The sequence below is a fragment of the Melitaea cinxia genome, chromosome 17 (genome assembly GCF_905220565.1).
Source record: "Melitaea cinxia chromosome 17, ilMelCinx1.1, whole genome shotgun sequence".
Lineage (NCBI taxonomy): Eukaryota > Metazoa > Arthropoda > Insecta > Lepidoptera > Nymphalidae > Melitaea > Melitaea cinxia.
The window spans coordinates 903165-923266 of record NC_059410.1 but is presented as its reverse complement, the minus strand read 5'-3'; the positions used below and the strand labels follow the sequence as shown (position 1 = coordinate 923266).

General features: G+C 35.9%; 1 protein-coding gene across 1 annotated transcript in view; it reads right to left on the bottom strand.

Moving 5' to 3' along the window:
• Positions 1-20102, bottom strand: part of LOC123661775 (ran-binding protein 9) — a 54668-nt gene that overhangs the window by 10185 nt on the left and 24381 nt on the right. The window contains exons 2-3 of the mRNA XM_045596714.1: positions 3052-3216; positions 1820-2010 (exon numbers count right to left, since the gene is read on the bottom strand). Coding sequence (XP_045452670.1) covers positions 1820-2010; positions 3052-3216 — 356 coding nt within the window. The remainder of the gene's footprint in view (positions 1-1819; positions 2011-3051; positions 3217-20102) is intronic.

Below are 20102 nucleotides of genomic sequence, written 5' to 3'. Positions count from 1 at the left end.
CTCCCGTTCGCTTCGCCCGGTCACACTTTTCGTAACGCTCTCGTCACGCATTCACCAGCTTACTCCCCAAGTCAAACGTGCGTAAAGAAGGTTATGCTTCGAAAAAGTTTGACATTATGATCGTTTGACTCGGTAACTTAAGTGACTTTCTACCGAGCAACATATCTTATGAGAAAGAAATAAACATATTTTTCGTTCACAATTCATAAACTCCGCACGTCGGACCTATCACACACATTATAAACATACAAATATTTTTCAGTCTGAGGTTTATTGGTCTAGTAAAGATAAACTTCTGCTTATCTAGCACTATGTAAGCAATCATATAATTGATACCGGATAATGTTAACAATACCGCCTGTAATCATGTCCATGAATGCGCGCTCAATGTAAAAAAAAATCGTTAGTTAATTTTTAGTGTATTTTTTATATTTAAATGCTATAGTTTTCGCAGATACATGGAGGCTTATCTTCGACTTCTTTCACAAAAAATACAACTATTTAAATACTCATAAATTTTTAACTCAGAAATTCCCACTTGAATAAGATTTAGACGAAAAAAACGGCAAGGCATAGTTAGTGCATTATAATCCTAACAAGACATGCCTATAGCACAAGACAACATTTCGATATTTATAATCGATCTCATCTCCACCACAGACGGTGTAAATAGACTAAAACATATACACAGAACTTATGTACATTTATTTATGTGGTGGTACTATTTTCATACTCTATTGTATTATTCTTATCACTACACGGTACAAAACAAAGGCTATTTGTAATCACGTAATACATAATTCTTCCTTTAAAGCCTAGCCATAGACTAATAACGGTTAGTTTTTTTTTTACAAGTCATATACATCCACGGGCTTATGAACCCATGTCCTTTTTTTATTCTAAATACATGCAATTTTTATTTTAATTTTTTTTTTCTATTTCAAGGTAGGCGTTACAATAACGGTTAGTTATATCTAATTCGATTTTCGCTGAAGACATAATTGACATAATTATGTTTAGACAGGTCATGTATGCAGATTATTCTATAAATTTTATACAGGTTACATAGTTTATTCTTAATCATTTACTTTTACATGCGTACTGTCTACCTGGTGTTAAACGGTTACCGTAGCTTATAAACGCGTCAACACCAGAAGTATCGCAAACGCATTAGCTATCCTAGGATGATTCCTAGGATCGCTTCAGCCTATCGCAGTCCGCTGCTGGAGATAGGCCTCATTAAGTTCACGCCAGATATCCCTGTTTTCCGCATATCCTCATCCAGCGCCACCAGCAATCTTACGTAGATAGCCGGTCCTGCAGGCCAGAGGACGTCCCACACTGCGTTTGCCAATACTCAGTCTCCACTCCAAGATACGTCTGCTCCAACGGCTATCGGTCCTGCGACACAGGTGACCAGACCACTGCCACTTCAACATGCTAATTCTATGGGCTATGTCGGTTACTTTCGTTCTCTTGCGGATAGCCTCATTTCTTATCCTATCTTTGAGAGAGACCCCAAGCATAGCCCGTTCCATTGCACGTTGAGCAACTTTAAACTTTGGACCAGTTCCTTCGTCAGAGCAAACGTCTTGGCACCATCAGCTAAATAATACTCTCAAAGTAGTGCTGAATTCCTGAAACGAATAAATTAGCCAGAACACCAGGGGAGGGTCTGGGGTGTGGTCTTCAACGCACTGGCACTGCTCCTAGTGTTGTTGGCATCCATAAACAAATATGATTTCCATTAGGCGGACCGTACGCTTATTAGCAACTTATGTATTAAAAAAATCGTAAAATTTGTAAACAATTGACTTACCGGCAGTCCTCTGAAAGCTATTCCTAGATGGTGACCGTTCTTTGTGTAGAAACATGTGTTGTCGACTAGGTTGACGCCGCAGCCAATGACGTCACCGGTGGTGAAGGTGGGCCCGTAAGGCTGACCCGTGCCCGACGAACAGAACGAGTGACCGTCGTCGCCGTGGTAGCCATATGAATGTTTGTCCCAACCTTGAAATAATATTTAATGTCTTAATACTTATGTTTATGAGTTCTAACTTTCGCCAGTACCTTTGTTTGACAACATATTTTAAAGTTGCGAAATGTATTAATGTATTACATTTGCCAGAATGCCAATTACTACTGGACATAATACTGATATAGATAACAAAATTAAAGACTTTCTGCACAAAAATATAACGAAAGAGGTACAGGTCAGGCACTTATTTGAATCAGTCACCGTAACTAAAACGCAAAGATCCGCTGTTTCAATGTCAGGGATTGAATACCAGGTTGGTGTACCATCTCTTCTAATCATCATCGATCATCGTTCGAATAGCCATTGGATGTTTATAACCTTAAAAAACCTAGGTTTCCCTTAAGAGAACAGTTAAATAGGCACTTAATTTTACATAATTAATAATCTAAAATCGAAATTTATCTTTCTTAAGTCACTTTGTAATTTTGTGAACGAAGGTTACTCATGAATATTTTAGAAATAGTAATTTTATTATTTTAAACGGTTCTAATTGTGTTGTGTGAATAAATAGTACCCGAAACATTAAAATATTTATACACAGAAATAAATTGTACTAGAGGCTAAACTTTATGATTTAGCAGCGAGTTCTTTCAACCAAATCATTATCAAGAATCAAATGTATATAAAAAGAGTGTGTATATATATGGGTGTAATATTCGCCAAAAATAACGCGAACTCGTGTATTTTGTCCATAGTCACCACGCCGGGCAGGCGGGTTGGTGACCGCAGGGCTGGCTTTGTCGCACCGAAGACGCTGCTGCCCCGTCTTCGGCCTGTGTATTTCAAAGCCAGCAGTTGGATGGTTATCCCGCCACCCGGTCGGCTTTTTAAGTTCCAAGGTGATAGCGGAACTGTGTTATCCCTTAGTCGCCTCTTACGACACCCACAGGAAGAGAGGGGGTGACTATATTCTTTAGTACCGTAGCCACACAGTACATATGTACTGTGGGTGTAATATACTCGGAAATCAAAAGATATGTAAATAGGAAGAAAGGAGGTTACACCTCACTCACCAGGTAATCGGTTCATGTTGACCCCGTGTGCGGACAGCCCGATGCCCATGTAGCCGTCCCGACCCTTGGACACGATCCGCACCTCGAAGTAGTATAGCCCGCAGGCGGCCGGTATCGGGTGTGTGGCGCGGACGCTCGCCGCGTCCTTGTGTGTCTTACCATGACCTGGAAAACATAGCAGTGTGTATAGCATTACACATCTTTTATACGACCTTTCATTTATATATTTAAACATATTTTCTCTATATTTAAAAACCGTTTCATTAAAAGTCGTGTACCTATCTATTAATAAAAGTAATATCTGGAATATAGTTCTGCTCGAGTGAAAACGGGATTTTTTCTTTTTAAAAAATAATAATTGTATTTGCTCGCAAACGAAAAAAAAAACCGACTTTATATTATTACATCGACAAGTAATAACTACGTATTTATACGAAAAGTAGTCAAGAATTAAAGATTACTGAAAAAGTTGTTATCAGATCTCGATTAAATTTAAATGTGACTAAAAGACACACACCACCTATCGATTAAAAAAAATTTGGTCGAAATCGGTCCACCCAGTCAAAAGTTCTGAAGTAACATACATAAAAAAATACAGTCGAATTGAGAACCTCCTCCTTTTTAGGAAGTCGGTTAAAAACGACTGTGTACATCGACAAGTACAAAACTAAACATTATGAGGAACAAGCGAAAACTACTCATCAGATTTCGCTCAAGTTTACTTAAATGGGACAACAAGACACACACCAGCTTTCGAATAAAAATAAAATCATCAAAATCGGTACACCCAGTAAAAATGTTATGAGTTAGCACATAAAAGAACACAACTGGTGCCCGCGTCTCCAAGAGCTATACGGTAGAGACCCACAACGAACATACCTTAACCAGAAAAAAATATATACACAAACAACCATTCGAACTTAAGCCTCGACCGTTAGTGTTAATAGAACTTTTCCATCGCTACACCAAAATAATCGTCCATAACTTTAATAAAATTACAATTCAACATACGTTATTCAATTGTATTAAACTACCAACGTTGTTACTGAGTCTTATTTTATTATTTTCCTTTTTTACGTACTTTTATTTATGATTTATTATCTCAATAATACGCTGATTCTTACTACACCTAGGAAATTAAAATAATCACGAAGGCGTCGTACGACATTATGACGTCATTTCTATTCAAAGTTTTCTGCTGACTGCGCTAGATTCAGACGCAATATCACCGTCCGCCAAATGCGCAGTCACTCGACAAGGTCGCGTACGATGTTAATGAACTTAACGTACGAGTATATCAAAAACAAATTCATGTTCAAACAACGAAATCAAACTTAAAAATATATCTACGAAACATTTTAATCAAAGTAAAATAAACCTTATACGGTTTAGTATAAGGTGCACTTCACATTGATATATTATTTACTAAATTTCTGCTTGTTTTGTACGAATGAATATAAAAATGAAAAACAATGAAGGATTCAACGACATTGACTTCCGGAGTGGTTGTAGCAATACGTAGTATGATGTTTCTTTACTAATAACCTTAATATAATTATATATTTCTTCATTGCGTGTTTGTCACTGAACTCCTCCTAAACGGCTGAACCGATTTAGTTAAAATTTTATAAGCATATTTCTATGGGCTCATGGATGGTTTAACAAAAATTGGACCCGATAGGTGGCGCTGCTATATTGGTATGTCAGCAATCAAATTGGGTGGCTGTATTCCGGACAGGACAACCTATGCCGGGTCCGCTAGTTTAAATGTAAAATGTCAATGTCATTGACATTTTAATAGGCTTCGATAAACTCATTATTTCGTTATCTTTAGAAGAATATAATAAACTGTATTGTATTGTATAATTTAGGTACTGATAGTTATATAATGAAACGCCATGTACTATCTATGATTCTGTGTTAGTCTCTGGTATCGTGGGATCTTAATTTAAATACGACAATTTAAAGGCTTTTTTTTATTTTATTCATTGAGACGATAGAAGGCGGTATGAAAAAAAATACGGCGAGTAAAATCGTAAATAATTGTGTTTGCAGGCAAACGAAGAAAAACCGACTTCAATTATATCGACAAGGTAGACGTACAACGTAAGGTACGTTACAACGTAGGTAGACGAAAAAATAGTCAAGTAAATACGCATTATCAAAGATTACTCCAAAAGTTGTTATCAGATCTCGATGAAATTTAAATGTGACCACATGATAAAGATCGGCTTTCGATTAAATTAAAAATCATCGAAATCGGTACATTTAGTAAAAAGTTATGCGGATTTTCGAGAGTTTCCCTCGATTTCTCTGGGATCCCATCATCAGATCCTGGTTTCCTTATCATGGTACCAAACTAGGGATATCTCCTTCCCAACAAAAAAAGAATTATCAAAATCGGTTCATAAACGACGGAGTTATCCCCGAACATACATAAATATATATATGTTGCAGTCAAAACTCTTAACCAGTCAAAAGCACTATTGACTAACAAAATCAGTCAGAAGTACTTTTGACCGTTTGCTTTAGTCAATAATACTTTTGACTAAAATAGCAGTTAAAAGTACTTTTGCCCAATGAAGCTGGTTAAAAGTACTTTTGACTAAATGATTCCGTCAAAAGTGGTTTTATATTACTCATTATTAGTGGAGAACGTGCTGATATTAGAACAAAAATGAGTGACTACGAAAAGAAAGAAGGCGTTTTTCAAAGAATTTTAGCGATGGAAGATATGAAAGATAGTCATTTCAATGTGATGACAAAAGAAAAATTTAAAAAGTTTGTAATGGATGTGGAAGGAGCGAAATTTAATGAAAAGGAAACACCATTACAGTACAGTAGACTACAACGCTTTAACAAATTGAAGTTTGTGGTATAAAAAAAATTAATTACAAACACAGAACCTGTCAAATATTTTTGCCGGCTGAGGAAATCTACGACATTATTGATGCTGCTCATATTTCTATAGGGCATGGTGGTCGCGACAGACTTAAGAATGAAACGGCAAAAAAGTACGCTAATATTACAAAAGAAATGATTAATATATATTTATCAATGTGCGAAGTATGCCAAAGGAAGAAAAGCAAGAAAAGGATGGGTCAGGTTTAGAAACCGATCCTGCACACTGAAATGAACAGCCGCTGCCAAGTCGATCTGATTGACATGCAGTCGCAAGAAGGTCGTGGGCATAAATTTATTATGGTTTATCAGGATCATTTGACTAAATTTATTCACATCTAACGAGTTAATTGTGCTTTTGACTGACTTTTTTTCAGTTAAAAATACTTTTGACGGACAGCGTCAGTCAAAAGTATTTTTAACCGCGAATTTGCAGTCAAAAGTACTAATAACCAATAATTTTCAGTCAAAACCACTTTTGACCAACTTGTCCAGTCAAAAGTACTTTTGACTGATTTCGCTAGTCAATAGTACTTTTGACTGGTTAAGAGTTCTGACTGCAACATATATAATAAAACATTAATGCCGATAATTGTAAAATACTGTATATAATACAGCCTATGAATAACTCTTTACTGGCCATCTAGTCTTTTTTAATTAAAATAAAAACAGTAAAATTTTATCGAAGGCCCTTTATTGTCAAACAGTTTAAGGTTAAAGAATAAATAATTTTAAATTTAAGTCCTTTTATCTTTGCTCAATCTTTCGTGCTTCCAAAAAAAGGGAGAATGTACCAAGAATGAATATTTCCTGAACGAAGGACTGGCTTTAAGGTTGGTTCAGAAAATATCCATTAATACAGAGTTTATAGAGATGACTTACGCTGTTGGGGCTGTCATATTTACTAAAAAGAATATTTTGATTTTTTGTATTTTTCTTTTTTAATAGAACAGTATCAAATGCAGGCACGTGATTTCGCCCCAAAAATCTCATAGCTCGTAACAAATAGCAGAAAAATTTTTTTTTGAGTTATTTATGGATATCTCAAAACGAAAATTTTTCATTAAAATTATGCTGTAAAATAACGTTATATTTTCGTAAGTGGCAACCCTAGCCGCCGCCGAGCACAAAGCAGCGCGGGCGCAGGTTAACGAACCACGTGTTTACACAACATGAGAATTGAAGATAAACCGACCGGATCCGAGAGCACGATCGAACCTTCACCGGTATAGGGTTATCGTGGTTCGAAGATTTAGCCGAGTTACGTTATTAAATATTATCCTTCTACTAGCATCGTATTATCAGGTTACAATAACATGACACGTTTGATTGTTTAAACGTTTCTATTATTCTGTAGTTAGTTTCATTTGCATTGGTTTTTCCAAAAAAGGTAGTTGAGTTTTACATTTTAACAGTAATTATATATAGGTAGCGCACAGCAGGAAATATCATGCTCAAAATCAAAATCAAAATCAAAAATAGCTTTATTCAAATAGGCTCCAAGAGCACTTTCGAATCGTCATTTTACAAATTAAAACTTTAAAAATAAATTATTATTTTTGTAAAAGTGAAGCTACCACCGATTCGGAATGTAGATACTGCAGAGAAGAATCGGCAAGAAACTCCGCAGTTACTCTTTTGAAAATAATATATAATTTGGAACAGCACGACTTAGGAAGTACCTCGACCCCACAGAAGATCACAGCTAAATATTAATGCTTTAAACCAGTGTTATGGTCCTGTGGTGAGTAAATCAGAGCTCCTGAGGAAAGGGTCGGCAACGCGTTTGCGATGCTTCACGTTTTGCAGACGTCTATAAGCTACGGTAATCGCTTACCATTAAGTGAGCTGTACGCTTGTTTGCCATCCTAGTTGTATTAAAAAGAGTAAAAGAATACAGCTATGTAATGTAAACAATATTTAAGTCCTAAAAATTTCAAAAATGCAACCACCCATAATTCCCATAAACATTCAGAATTTAATCTTATACCTTGTGACATTAGCAAATTAACATCCTATTATTACATGCATTAGCAAAGCAGTCTTTCCCAGTTACCTGCAAAACATGACATGAGACAATCTTCCATTAATTCGTATAAGTCTGGTAGCCCTTGGAACTCAAAACCAGTCCACGTACCTGTACTCACGTACAGTTTACTAGTTTTTGTGCTACGGTGAGCAGGTGCTCGAGCAATCATTAAAACAATACGGTAAGAAATTTACTTAGAACGATATCGAAGTACGAGGAAGTGACCAATATTCTACAATGACTTTATAAATCAAAACACGCTGTTTTTCTGATCGACTTCAAAAAAGTCGGAGGTTCTCCGACTTCCGAGGTCGTGTGTTACCTCATAACATTTCAGTGGGTGAATCGATGTAATGATTTTTTTTTTTTCATTTAAAGCTGTCGAAGGTGCTTGTCATATGTTCCCATTTAAATTTGTTCAAGATCTGACGAGTACTTTTGGATTTATTCCTAATAATGCGTATTTAACTGACTACTTTTACAACTACCCAAGTTGTATTACATGTCGATGTAAATTAAAATCGATTTTTTCACATTTGTAAACAACAATTACTTCTAAAAATCACCTACATGTAAATATACAAATAATGTTCGAATACCTTCAAAAATTGATTACCACAAATAAGTACAAATTTAATAAAAGCAAATAGCCTATTACTCTAAAAATCATTTCACAAGCAAATAATTCTAAGCACAATTTTTATTTTTAATTGCTAACTAAAGTCTTCTTAGGTAACACTTTTATAATCTAAGATGCAGCTTCTCTAGGACACAAGGAATGTCTAAAAACCCAACGAACCGTCACTAAGTCGAAAGTACTTCGCGAGCACAATATATAGTCTAGACTCCAGACTCCAGACTGTAATAAACCTAAGAATTTCTTATGAACATTAGAGCATGATGGCATATTTTTAGCTTTCCGCTGCTGTATTTGACTTGAATCAAGTTTTTTATGTATGTACAAATATATCTTTACTAATATTAAAAAAGTGAAATTTAATTTTTTGTTTGTTTTTAATGATCCATCTGTAGAATGTAGCATCATCATTAAGTGACATAGGCTATATTTAAACGGGCGTAAATGGAAAAGTTATAATTCTGTAATCCATGCGTGCACATTTTTCACGCATGATTAAAAAAAAACTATGTATATGTCGGACATAGCCATAAATTCAGAAAGAAAAAGGAAGTAGACGCAGCGTCCTGAGGTTGACAACATTGTCACGCTAAGCTGTCAAGAGGGCAAGACGTCGGCGTCGCGTCGCACGATTAAAACAGAAATTTGTGAAAATCTTTACAAATGAAGATTAACGGCATTTACAACGTAATTTCTTTGCTCGATTATTCCATTTTTCGCGCCAATGGTGTATGACGATAGTTATAATAACGCTGTCGCGACATATAAGTACCTACATATACAATCTGTCCGGACACGACATACCGATATTTAAGAAATTTTTCAGGTATTTTTATCGATAAATCGACTTTTTCACAATTTCATATCTCTCTCGCTACAAAATGGCATCCATTTTAATTTTTCGTTGCAATAACACTAGAGCATGTGCGAAATTGCAGTTTCGCTACCCTAAAAAGATGGTCATGGTCAATTCATAACGGTAGCTGTACAAGTGAATGTTACTAATTATTGACTTATTATTTTCTACTACAAAGAATGGAAAAACAAAATGTCGAAGAGACGATTCAGTAACTAAATTCTGTTTATTTCTAATATTTTTTCCTTTTATAAAATTACTTAAAATTCAAACGCTACCTAAATGTCTAATTGTAGTACCATTTTAAAGACTAACAAATATACTTTATATAATAAAAAATAATAAGAACCGATAGAGCCGGGAAATCCCGGTTCCGTTATGACAAAGTACCGAAAATTCCGGTTTTCAAAAACAGACCGGTTCTGGGAACCCTAATGTGAACGCACGAGATACCGATATAGGAACAATGCGAATCGTCGGCGGTGAAGATGGGACGGAATTAGCTACAACGTTAGCGGTCCGCTGCTCCGCGTACCTGCCGCACACCGTTATGTTACGCTTATACTTCTCGATAGAGAAATGTGTCTTAGTAAACAATGTAAGACGAACACATGAAAAGCAATATATATATAAATATATAACAATTTTATTTCAGACAAAGTCCATACAATTAAACAGCAGTATACAAACATAATTAAGAAACAGAGAAAAAACCAAAATAAAACATAGGAAAATAATAAAACATAGGATAATTATATCAAAATACACACACATATACAACATTCATAACCGATTAAATAAAATTCATGTCAATAATTTATTAATGCCAATAATAAGCAAAGTCAACCTATTAAATTAAATAATTAATTAACAAACAAAAAAATATAATAATTTTTAATACATTCAGAAATCATTTAAAAATATACATGCTTTCAAGAAAGAATTGAATAAAAATCTAAATTTGTTGAAAAATCTTGCATTTAGACAAATATGAAAAGGCGGTTAACTACTACCATGTTTTACGAGTAGATATTTATTTTTCTTATTAGTTTTCTTTACATTACCATTATGTTTAAAATTAAATTGATCAATCTAGTCTAATATATAAAATTCTCGTGTGGCGGTGTTTGTAGTTAATGTCCTCCGAAACCGCTTGACCGATTCTCATGAAATTTTGTGTGCATATTGGGTAGGTCTGAGAATCGAACATCTTTTTTTCATACCCCTAAGTTATAAGGGGGAGGGGGGTTAAGAAGGTTAATAAAATATGAAATTTTGTGTGCATATCGGGTAGGTCTGAGAATCGAACAACATCTATTTTTCATTCCCCAAGTTATAACAGGGGGATTGAAAAGGTTAATAAAATATATGGCAAAACAACGTTTGCGGGGTCAGCTAGTATTATCTATATTATCTTAAATAATCTTATAACCAATTTTGATTAAATTTGAGATATTATCTGAAAAGTTATACAATGGGATAATGCTTCCATATTATAATTAATTTTAAGGATTTCTTTGAGAAGGACAACAGCTGCTGGTTCCGCTTGTTCTGTACAGAAACTCTACAATGAAATGCTCTAAACATCCCTGATAGAATAGCCTTTATAAATCAAACCCTAATGTAACAATTAAATAGCTTCACGTCGAACATACAGATATCGGTTATGAATGATGTCAAAATTGGTCCAAAATCGCAACAATACATGAATTTCCTTTGATACAGCGTTGACTCGCACGAATGAGTGCATCTTGCTCGTCTATTTTAAACTGAGATTGGCAGCCATGTTTCTGGAAAGGCGATCTTTCCAAAACTATATTTGTAGAACTTTGATATCGTAACAAAATACATACAGTAATACTCTACTTTCTAACTATAGCGACAAAAACATTAAGCGATATTACACAATTATAGGTGCAGAGAATTGCAATTTATACTTGCATTAAAATTGTATTTAGTGACATCTTAAAACTCTTTGTAGGTTCCTCGAATACGTCGTGTTCTAAATCTAACGAATCGTATTCAAAACGAATAGTTTTAGGAATATATGAACTAAGTTTTAAGGGACATTTAAAAGTACACATATAAAGTATCGATCCACGCGTAGTAACTCGTGTGCTTTTTATCGAATCAATAATTTTTATTGTAGTGTGTATTAAGTCTACATCAACCTATTTTTTTTCCTCACTGACATGAGACGCCCTCTGAACTCCGCAATGCGATATTTCTCTTTAACATTAGTCGACCTTCGTAATAAATCTATAATGAGCTGCGAAAGACTATTCAAAGTCAGAGTTATTATCACCAAAATCACTTAAACTATACATTCGTTGCTTTCTTTCGACTAGACCTTTAGCGCAGTTTGCAGTTGTAGTGGCCCTGCTTTCTGTTGCGCGGGTTGCGGGTGCAATTCCCGACTGAGTCTGGGTATAATATTTGTTTTTTATATATATATATATACATATATTGTTATAACAGCCGGCTGTTACCTGTGACACAAGCATTAAGTTACTTACCATAGGAACAGACGACCGTGTCTGTATGTTATATGATACTTATTTGTTTTTATTTATTTATTTCTATAAAAATTCTTACGATACGAAAATTGCTTACATGCATTATGAGAAAACTGTTCCTTTGTCAAAGAGGCCGTATATTAGAAACTTATTTCAAATGTCAAAGCACACGTGAATAATCGAACAATACGGAAGCGCTAATGTTTATATTTCTAAAACTGTCAAACAATTGTAACACAATATACTTGACGACAAACTAACTACGATTGGCGACGAGTTTGATGCTCAAAACAAGTGGCCGATGCAATAAAGGTCGCGGTCCTATACCGACTCATGGTAAATATTTGAGTGGGTCATACAGATAATTAGTATCGGGTGTTAGAGTTTTTGTTTTAGTTGTGACCGCTGACGCAAAATTCTCATCTAGTTGTAAATTATAATTTAGATTTTTGTTATATGGCGCGGTTACTTAAAGCTTTTAAGCATGCCTTGTGCGACAAACACAACACATGACCTGACTGCATAATGAGTCTATGAATATACATACATACTTATTGAAGCTGAACGTAACCAGCATTCGCCACATTGTCAAAATCATTCAACGCTACTTTGTATACAATAGTCGACTATTCCTTAGGCATAGAACTTAATACCTATGTTTTAAGCACTAACCGAATTATTCATATATATATTTTGTTATAAATGTACATATAAATAACAGGGATATGCATAAAAATAAGTAGGCTAAGGCGGGACTCGAATCCACGAATCGAAAACCCAGAAAGCAGTCACTGACAACTAATCTATAGAACCAATTAAAAACAAGTATTAAAATAGTATATTCCAAGGATATTATAATGTTAAATATGTATACTCAAATTGATTTAGTTTAAGTTATGCACGTTAGTCATCGTAAACAGAAAAACAACAATCAAAACAAATTAAAAACAATTAAAACAAAATGTTAATCAATATAATTGTGTTTGCTCGCAAACGAAAAAAAAACCGACTTCAATTACATCGACGAGTAATACAACGTAGATTGGGAAATCTCCTTTCCAACAAAAAAATAATTATCAAAATCCGTACATCCAGTAGAAAGTTATGCGGTATAATACAACGTAGGTCGACGAAAAAAGCGTCAAGTAAAAACGCATTATTAGATATAGCTCGAAAAGTAGTTGTTAGATCTCAAATAAATTTAAATGGGACCAATTGGCACACACCACCTTTCGATTAAAAGAAAATTTGTCGAAATCGCTCCACCGAGTCAAAAGTTCTGATGTAACAAACAAAAAAAAAAAAAAAAAAAAAATACAGTCGAATTGAGAACCTCCTCCTTTTTTGGAAGTCGGTTAAAAAACAAAAGTAACCTTACGTTAACTTTATTAAAGAACACACAAGGACAAGAGACGCAGATCAATCAAGAAGCCGATAGATAATAACATAACACATAAAAAAGCAACGAAACACTAACATCACACACTGTAGCGTTATATACAGACACAAGAATAATATATAACATATATATAACCACTCGTCTTTTAAGCCATCACCTTCAGAATCTTGCTCTAACTATCATAGCACATAATCGCAAGAAGACATTATGACTAAGAAACCATATCAAATTTAAATATTGAAAATTCTAAGTGCCTGTTTTACCGCTTGGGTATAAATCTTTTTTCATACTTAAGTCCCTGATATCATCATCATCATCACCATCATTACAACTAGAGTAAAACAGCGTATAAACGTCAACTTGATGAAAGTTCAAGCCACCACGCTACTCAGTACTAAGCTACTATATGTCATCATCACCATTACAGCCTATACAGTCCACTGCTGGACATAGGCCTCCACGAGTTCACGCCAAAAATGGCGTGAACTCATGTGTTTTGCCCATAGTCACCACGCTAGGCTGGCGGGTTGGTGACCGCAGGGCTGGCTTTGTCGCACCGAAGACGCTGCTGCCCGTCTTCGGCCTGTGTATTTCAAAGCCAACAGTTGGATGGTTATCCCGCCAGCGGTCGGCTTTTTAAGTCCCAAGGTGGTAGCGGAACTGTGTTATCCCTTAGTCGTCTCTTACGACACCCACGGGAAGAGAGGGGGTGGCTATATTCTTTAGTACCGTAGCCACACAGTACAAGTCCCTGATAGGCTTTATCATAAGGAGATAGGAAAGGACCATAGTCTATTTTACCACAAGTATTGAATTACAACGACTCATAGCCACACATTAGCCACATGATGTAATTTGAAATAAAGAACACAAAAGGGGGATTTTGTTGGAGAAAAAAAAGTGTGTGTGTACTTAGGGGGCGTTCATAAAATACATGGGATGTTTAAGGGGGGAAAGGGGTCGAGGCAAATCTCATCTAATCTTACGTTGGAGAGAGGGGGGCCTCGGCAAACATCATGCAATTTTTTTTCTGATTGAAACAAAAAAAATATACTATTTTGGTCCATTTAATCCAGATTGTACACGCTTAAGATTTAATCTTAAGCGTAATTGTGATACGATTAAGATCATTCACTAATTCGTTCGAAAGAAAACAATTTCATTCATACTTCGACGTTATACATCTATCGACTGTCTGATTTGTTGATTGTGTCTGATTACTAGTCTTAACTAGTCGTAAATAATAACACCAAGCATTTTTTTTTCTTTTTACAATAATAATCCAACGTGTTTATGTAAGAAACCCACATTCTGAAAAATCTCAGTCGAGATTTGGGGAGGGGGGGAGGGGGTTGAATAAAATCTCAAGACATCTCACCAGGGGGGAGGGAGGGACAGAAATTTCAACTGTGGTAGGGCACAGCAGGAATTTCCTGATCAGAATATGGAGCAGCCCGACTGGGGTAGTACCTCGACCTTACAGAAGATCACAGCTAAATAATACTGTTTTCAAGCAGTATTGTGTTCCTGTTGGTGAGTAAGGTGACTAGAGCTCCTGGGGGGAATATTGGGGATTGGGTCGGTAACGCGCTTGCGATGCTTCTGGTGTTGCAGGCGTCTATAAGCTACGGTAATCGCTTACCATCAGGTGAGCCGTACGCTTGTTTTCCGACCTAGTGATATAAAAAAAAAATTAAAAACCACCTCACGTAATTTATGGACGCCCCCTTATGTAAACACGTACTTCATTATACTTCATTGTCTAGTTAACTTCACGTTGCTAACTCCCTTTCGTTGACTAGCTAACTTCGGGGTGTCGGTTTTTCGTGACGGTGTGCGCGCGCATGGTAAAAATTTACTCGCATATTTTTTCCCTAGCATGCCAAAAGATGTATAACTTCAAAAATTACATCTTAAATTTCTGTATTTTGGATACCGACATTTGCCGGATAAATTTATAAATAACCGGTAAAACAGGCCCTAATATTCGTGCTATGAAAACTAGTTAGACACGATATGGCATCTTCGATAAATACATAAAAATATAAATATGCTTACAATTAGAAAAACGGTGCTGTTGGTTAACAAACAGAGCTTCATTTGAAAAGAAAATAATAAGCATCTCACGACATCCGATGTTGCGTTACTGAATCAAATGTACTTGTTATTAATAATGCAGAGGTTGAAATATTCACGAAATGCTCACAAAACTGACCTCTGGTCGATTATCCGACGAATCGTATTAATTTAACTTTGCTCGAGCATTTCTAAGACAAGGCTTAAGAAATGCTCGACTAATACGAGCTTGGGTCACAACTAGACTTGAAGCTAATTGACTCGTCGCATTAGCTACGTCGCGCTTCGTAACGCTTACGAGCTAATCCTGTTTGCGAGCCCTGTTTGTTACCAAGATGAGAAATGGCTGGTATATGCTAGGTTTTGACGTACGATACATCCAGAGGCGTAAGTGGAGGTAGGGCAGGTGGGGTCTTCGGCCCGGACCCTGCGCCCCACCTTACAACAAATAGAGAAAACATCCATGTCCATTAAACATTTCCACACATGGGGCCCCATACACCACTTACGCGTCTGGCCGCTCGACGATTCATTCCTCGAATTGAATCCAATATAATCCAGCAAGTTTACGTTACGGACACAACAATTTATTAGCCGATTTTATAGAAAGCGTTTCTAATTAGTAATTAATTTTACCAACGAGATTCAAGTGAATTATTCAATAAACTTCTAACGAGTGAATCTATAAAATCAGCTTTGTTAACGATAGTGAATATTTGCTGGCCTAGTACAAGCGCTTCGTAACAGCAATAGCAGCGTCTGGAGATGCATTACCAAGAACACGTCATGCAAAGACCTGACTACCGCAGACGAGCATTTAGAAGCAAAGTGGTGCTATGGGAGCCGAGAACAATTTACGCTAATTATTAATACTAATTTATAGTTATCAACTACAATACATAATATAACGACAATTATTCCCTCATCATTATAATTATTTTTATAACAATAACAAATATATCAGAGTATTAAATAACAAAATGGTAGCTAGGTCTCCCCTCGGGGCGTTTAATAGACTCGGTCAATTATAATCAACTTACCTATCCCTAATGTTACCATAATAAATAGCTCAGAACTTTCGATAACCTAAGTGGCTTTTAATATGTATTAAAACCGATTAAGGGTCCAAAAAGTGCTATTCATAATAATCACATGTAGAAATTACGACTAAGCTGAACAGAATTAAAATGTAATCACAATTTGATAAAATACTAAAAAACTAATTCTATTAATTCCTAGACGATGTCTCCTTAAAATTTTATATAAAACACTAGCGACCTCTGTCCGTCCATGTTACGATAAGTAATCACCAACATGTCATATACTAAAACCTTCTCCGAAACACGCTGCATCTTGTGGTATAAGTATTATCCCGATCGGTTCAGTAGTTTTTTCAGTGCAACCGAACAAAAACAACCGGCTCTCCATTTATTAGTATAGAAGATTTATTGGCAGTGTTTTCTAGTTATTAATGAAAAGATCATCGAAAACCATACCCCCACATCGGTACAATTATATGATTTTATCGATAATTCTCGAATGTATTATGATACTCAATTAATAGCGTCCTATGCGACAGCACAATAATACAATTGTTTACCAATTCCATGTGTTTGATATGAAACCATAAATCCGTAAATTTATATAAAACGTTACTGCTTTTAACATAACTAATGGGGTAATTAATATATGGCTATATTCACGCAGCTCTAAGTTCGATCTAATCGCTCGGAAGCATACGCAAGGCCGTTGCCGCTTGGCAACTGAACGCACAATTGTTCGTGCGCGCGCGCAGCCGCCCGTGGTCGCTGTGAAGCCATTCAACACTAATGCGTTTTACGTGTTAACGCAAATTATACCAATTTGATATTACTCAAACTATGTAGTAATATCGATAAAGTCAAGGTATAATTAAGTAACAATTCAGCCTGTAACATCCATCTGCGGGGCACAGTTCTCTTGCAATATATGGCTATATTCACGCAGCTCTAAGTTCGATCTAATCGCTCGGAAGCATACACAAGGCCGTTGCCGCTTGGCAACTAAACGCACAATTGTTCGTGCGCGCGCGCAGCCGCCCGTGGTCGCTGTGAAGCCATTCAACACTAATGCGTTTTACGTGTTAACGCAAATTATACCAATTTACTATTACTCAAAGTGTGTAGTAATATCTATAAAGTCAAGGTATAATTAAGTAACAATTCAGCCTGTAACATCCATCTGCGGGGCATAGGTCTCTCGCTAAATCAAGAAGGATTGGAGCTTAATCCACCACGCTGCTTCAATGCGAGTTGGCGGATATAATCACTACTATAAGTAACGATCGCTATCAGGTATTTATGATAACAACCGGGACCGACGACGGCTTAAAGTGCTTCTCGAGGCGCGATGAGAAGACGCATAAGACAGATTCAAACAGGAATGAATATTTGTACAAATAGAAATATATTCATCCCGAGCGGGAATCAAAATCGCACACCGTCAGTGTTTTAGACGCCCACAAGCAGCGCTTCACCAGAGCGGTTGTTAAAGTACCTATAAGTAAGTGATCGATAAAAAAAACAGCAAATTGTCGATGTAGAGCAGGAGAGAAGTGAAGAGAATACATATGTGCAAGCAATACACAAGTTTAAAAGCGTGGCATTGGGAATTATGATAAAAATAACAATCATCCAACACAAATTATATATTAAATGTTAATTTAAGACAAAGTACTGTGGTTCCGTAAGTTACTCTTTTATCTTATATTTTGAGACAAATATAATCGCGTTTAGAGGACAGCCTGGACAATAGCAACATATATCAAAATCAAAAACTTCTTTATCTAAGAAAATGTCAAAGCAACGTTCTAAACAATTAACTGGAGTGATTTTGGATCTATAATCGATTGAGATCCTTCTCCCAAATGAAGCAAGAGACTAATGCTCAGCAGTGGGATATTACAGGCTCAAAAGTGATCGTGATCGAATCGATTTAGAATGTAAATTCAGATTAAAAAAATCAGCAAAAAAGTCAACTATTACTCTTTAAAAAAAACTTTAATATTACACACAATCATTATAAGTATTGTTAAATATTGTCTGTCACATATCCTGCGTGAAACAGCGATATACTAAACATCTTTATCCGTCCGGAAATTTTTTTATCCTATAAATATTTTAACTGAGATAAATATTTTCGTTGCAGAAGTATTTTTGAGGTCATAACGTCTTATAAATCGATGAACACCGGCTGCACGCACAAAAAAGTGTCACGTTCCCCCTGAGCCTGAACGTGTAAGCGAGAGCGCGGAAAAAGCGATAGAGAGGCACGATCGGCCCAAGCGTTGGATTTTGACACATTTATCTCTATTTTCGCGTGACGTCAGAGCGAGCAGTTCGAAATAATTCAGTGACAATCTATACATATAATAAAATGGTAGAAAAGTCAAAACTGTACATTGAATATTTTTTTTAAAGAATACTTGGGGTGTAATTTCCAAGCGATACCGAAGCCAGAAATATAGTTTTTAGAATTTTTGTCTGTTTGTCTGTATGTATGTCCGGGATAAACTCAAAAAGTACATGCACGGATTTACTTGAAATTTGGCACGAATATTATTAAGAAGCCGGGTCGACGTATAGGCTGCAAATTATCACGCTATCACCTACGGGGAACGAGCAGTGAACCTTTTTTTTTTTTTTTTTTTTTATATCACTAGGTCGGCAAACAAGCGTACGGCTCACCTGATGGTAAGCGATTACCGTAGCTTATAGACGCCTGCAACACCAAAAGCATCGCAAGCGCGTTGCCGAACCAATCCCCAATCCCCCCAGGAGCTCTGGTCACCTTACTCACCAACAGGAACACAATACTGCTTGAAAACAGTATTATTTTGCTGTGATCTTCTGTAAGGTCGAGGTACTACCCCAGTCGGGCTGCTCCATATTTTGAGCAGGAAATTCCTGCTGTGCCCTACCTCAGTTAACTTTATTTCTTCAACGCATTCTGTAACAACATTTAATCTAACGACGCATATTTGAATGTTGTTGTTATTATGTTAATAACCGTGTCATAAACTAGCTTCACACTATAAATAAAGACATTCTGTAGTATATTGAGCATCAGCATTGCACCCGTGCGAAGCCAGGGCGGGTCGCTAGGAATTCAATAAAATTCATAAAAGTATGCAATTTTTCAACAATGTTTCTTCATGACATTATCACGTAAAACTATCGTCCGTAAACCGACTTTAGAGACAACCAATTTTTTTTTTAATTTTTAGATTATTTTTTGGGCTCAAATGTATTTCTAAATCCTAATTAATCTTCCAGCGTACGCGAGTGACTCTCATTAGTCGACCGTGATGCTGTCGATTGCTCTCAATACTGGTACGGATTCCATTTGCATTGAAACGTGAAGATGAAAAACAATGAGCTTTTGTTCACTCGCCGGATAATTTCTAACGATTTTCTCTATACTATCAACGGTACTAATTAGCTCTTTATAGAAATGGCTGGCTGGTATATTTATAAATTCGTTTAATTATTTTTTTATATACATTACACCAGTAAAAATTGATCTATATTCTATTCATTTTACACATTTTCATTATGGCTCTCCAGTTTCTTCCAATTTTCATACCGACACTTATTTCA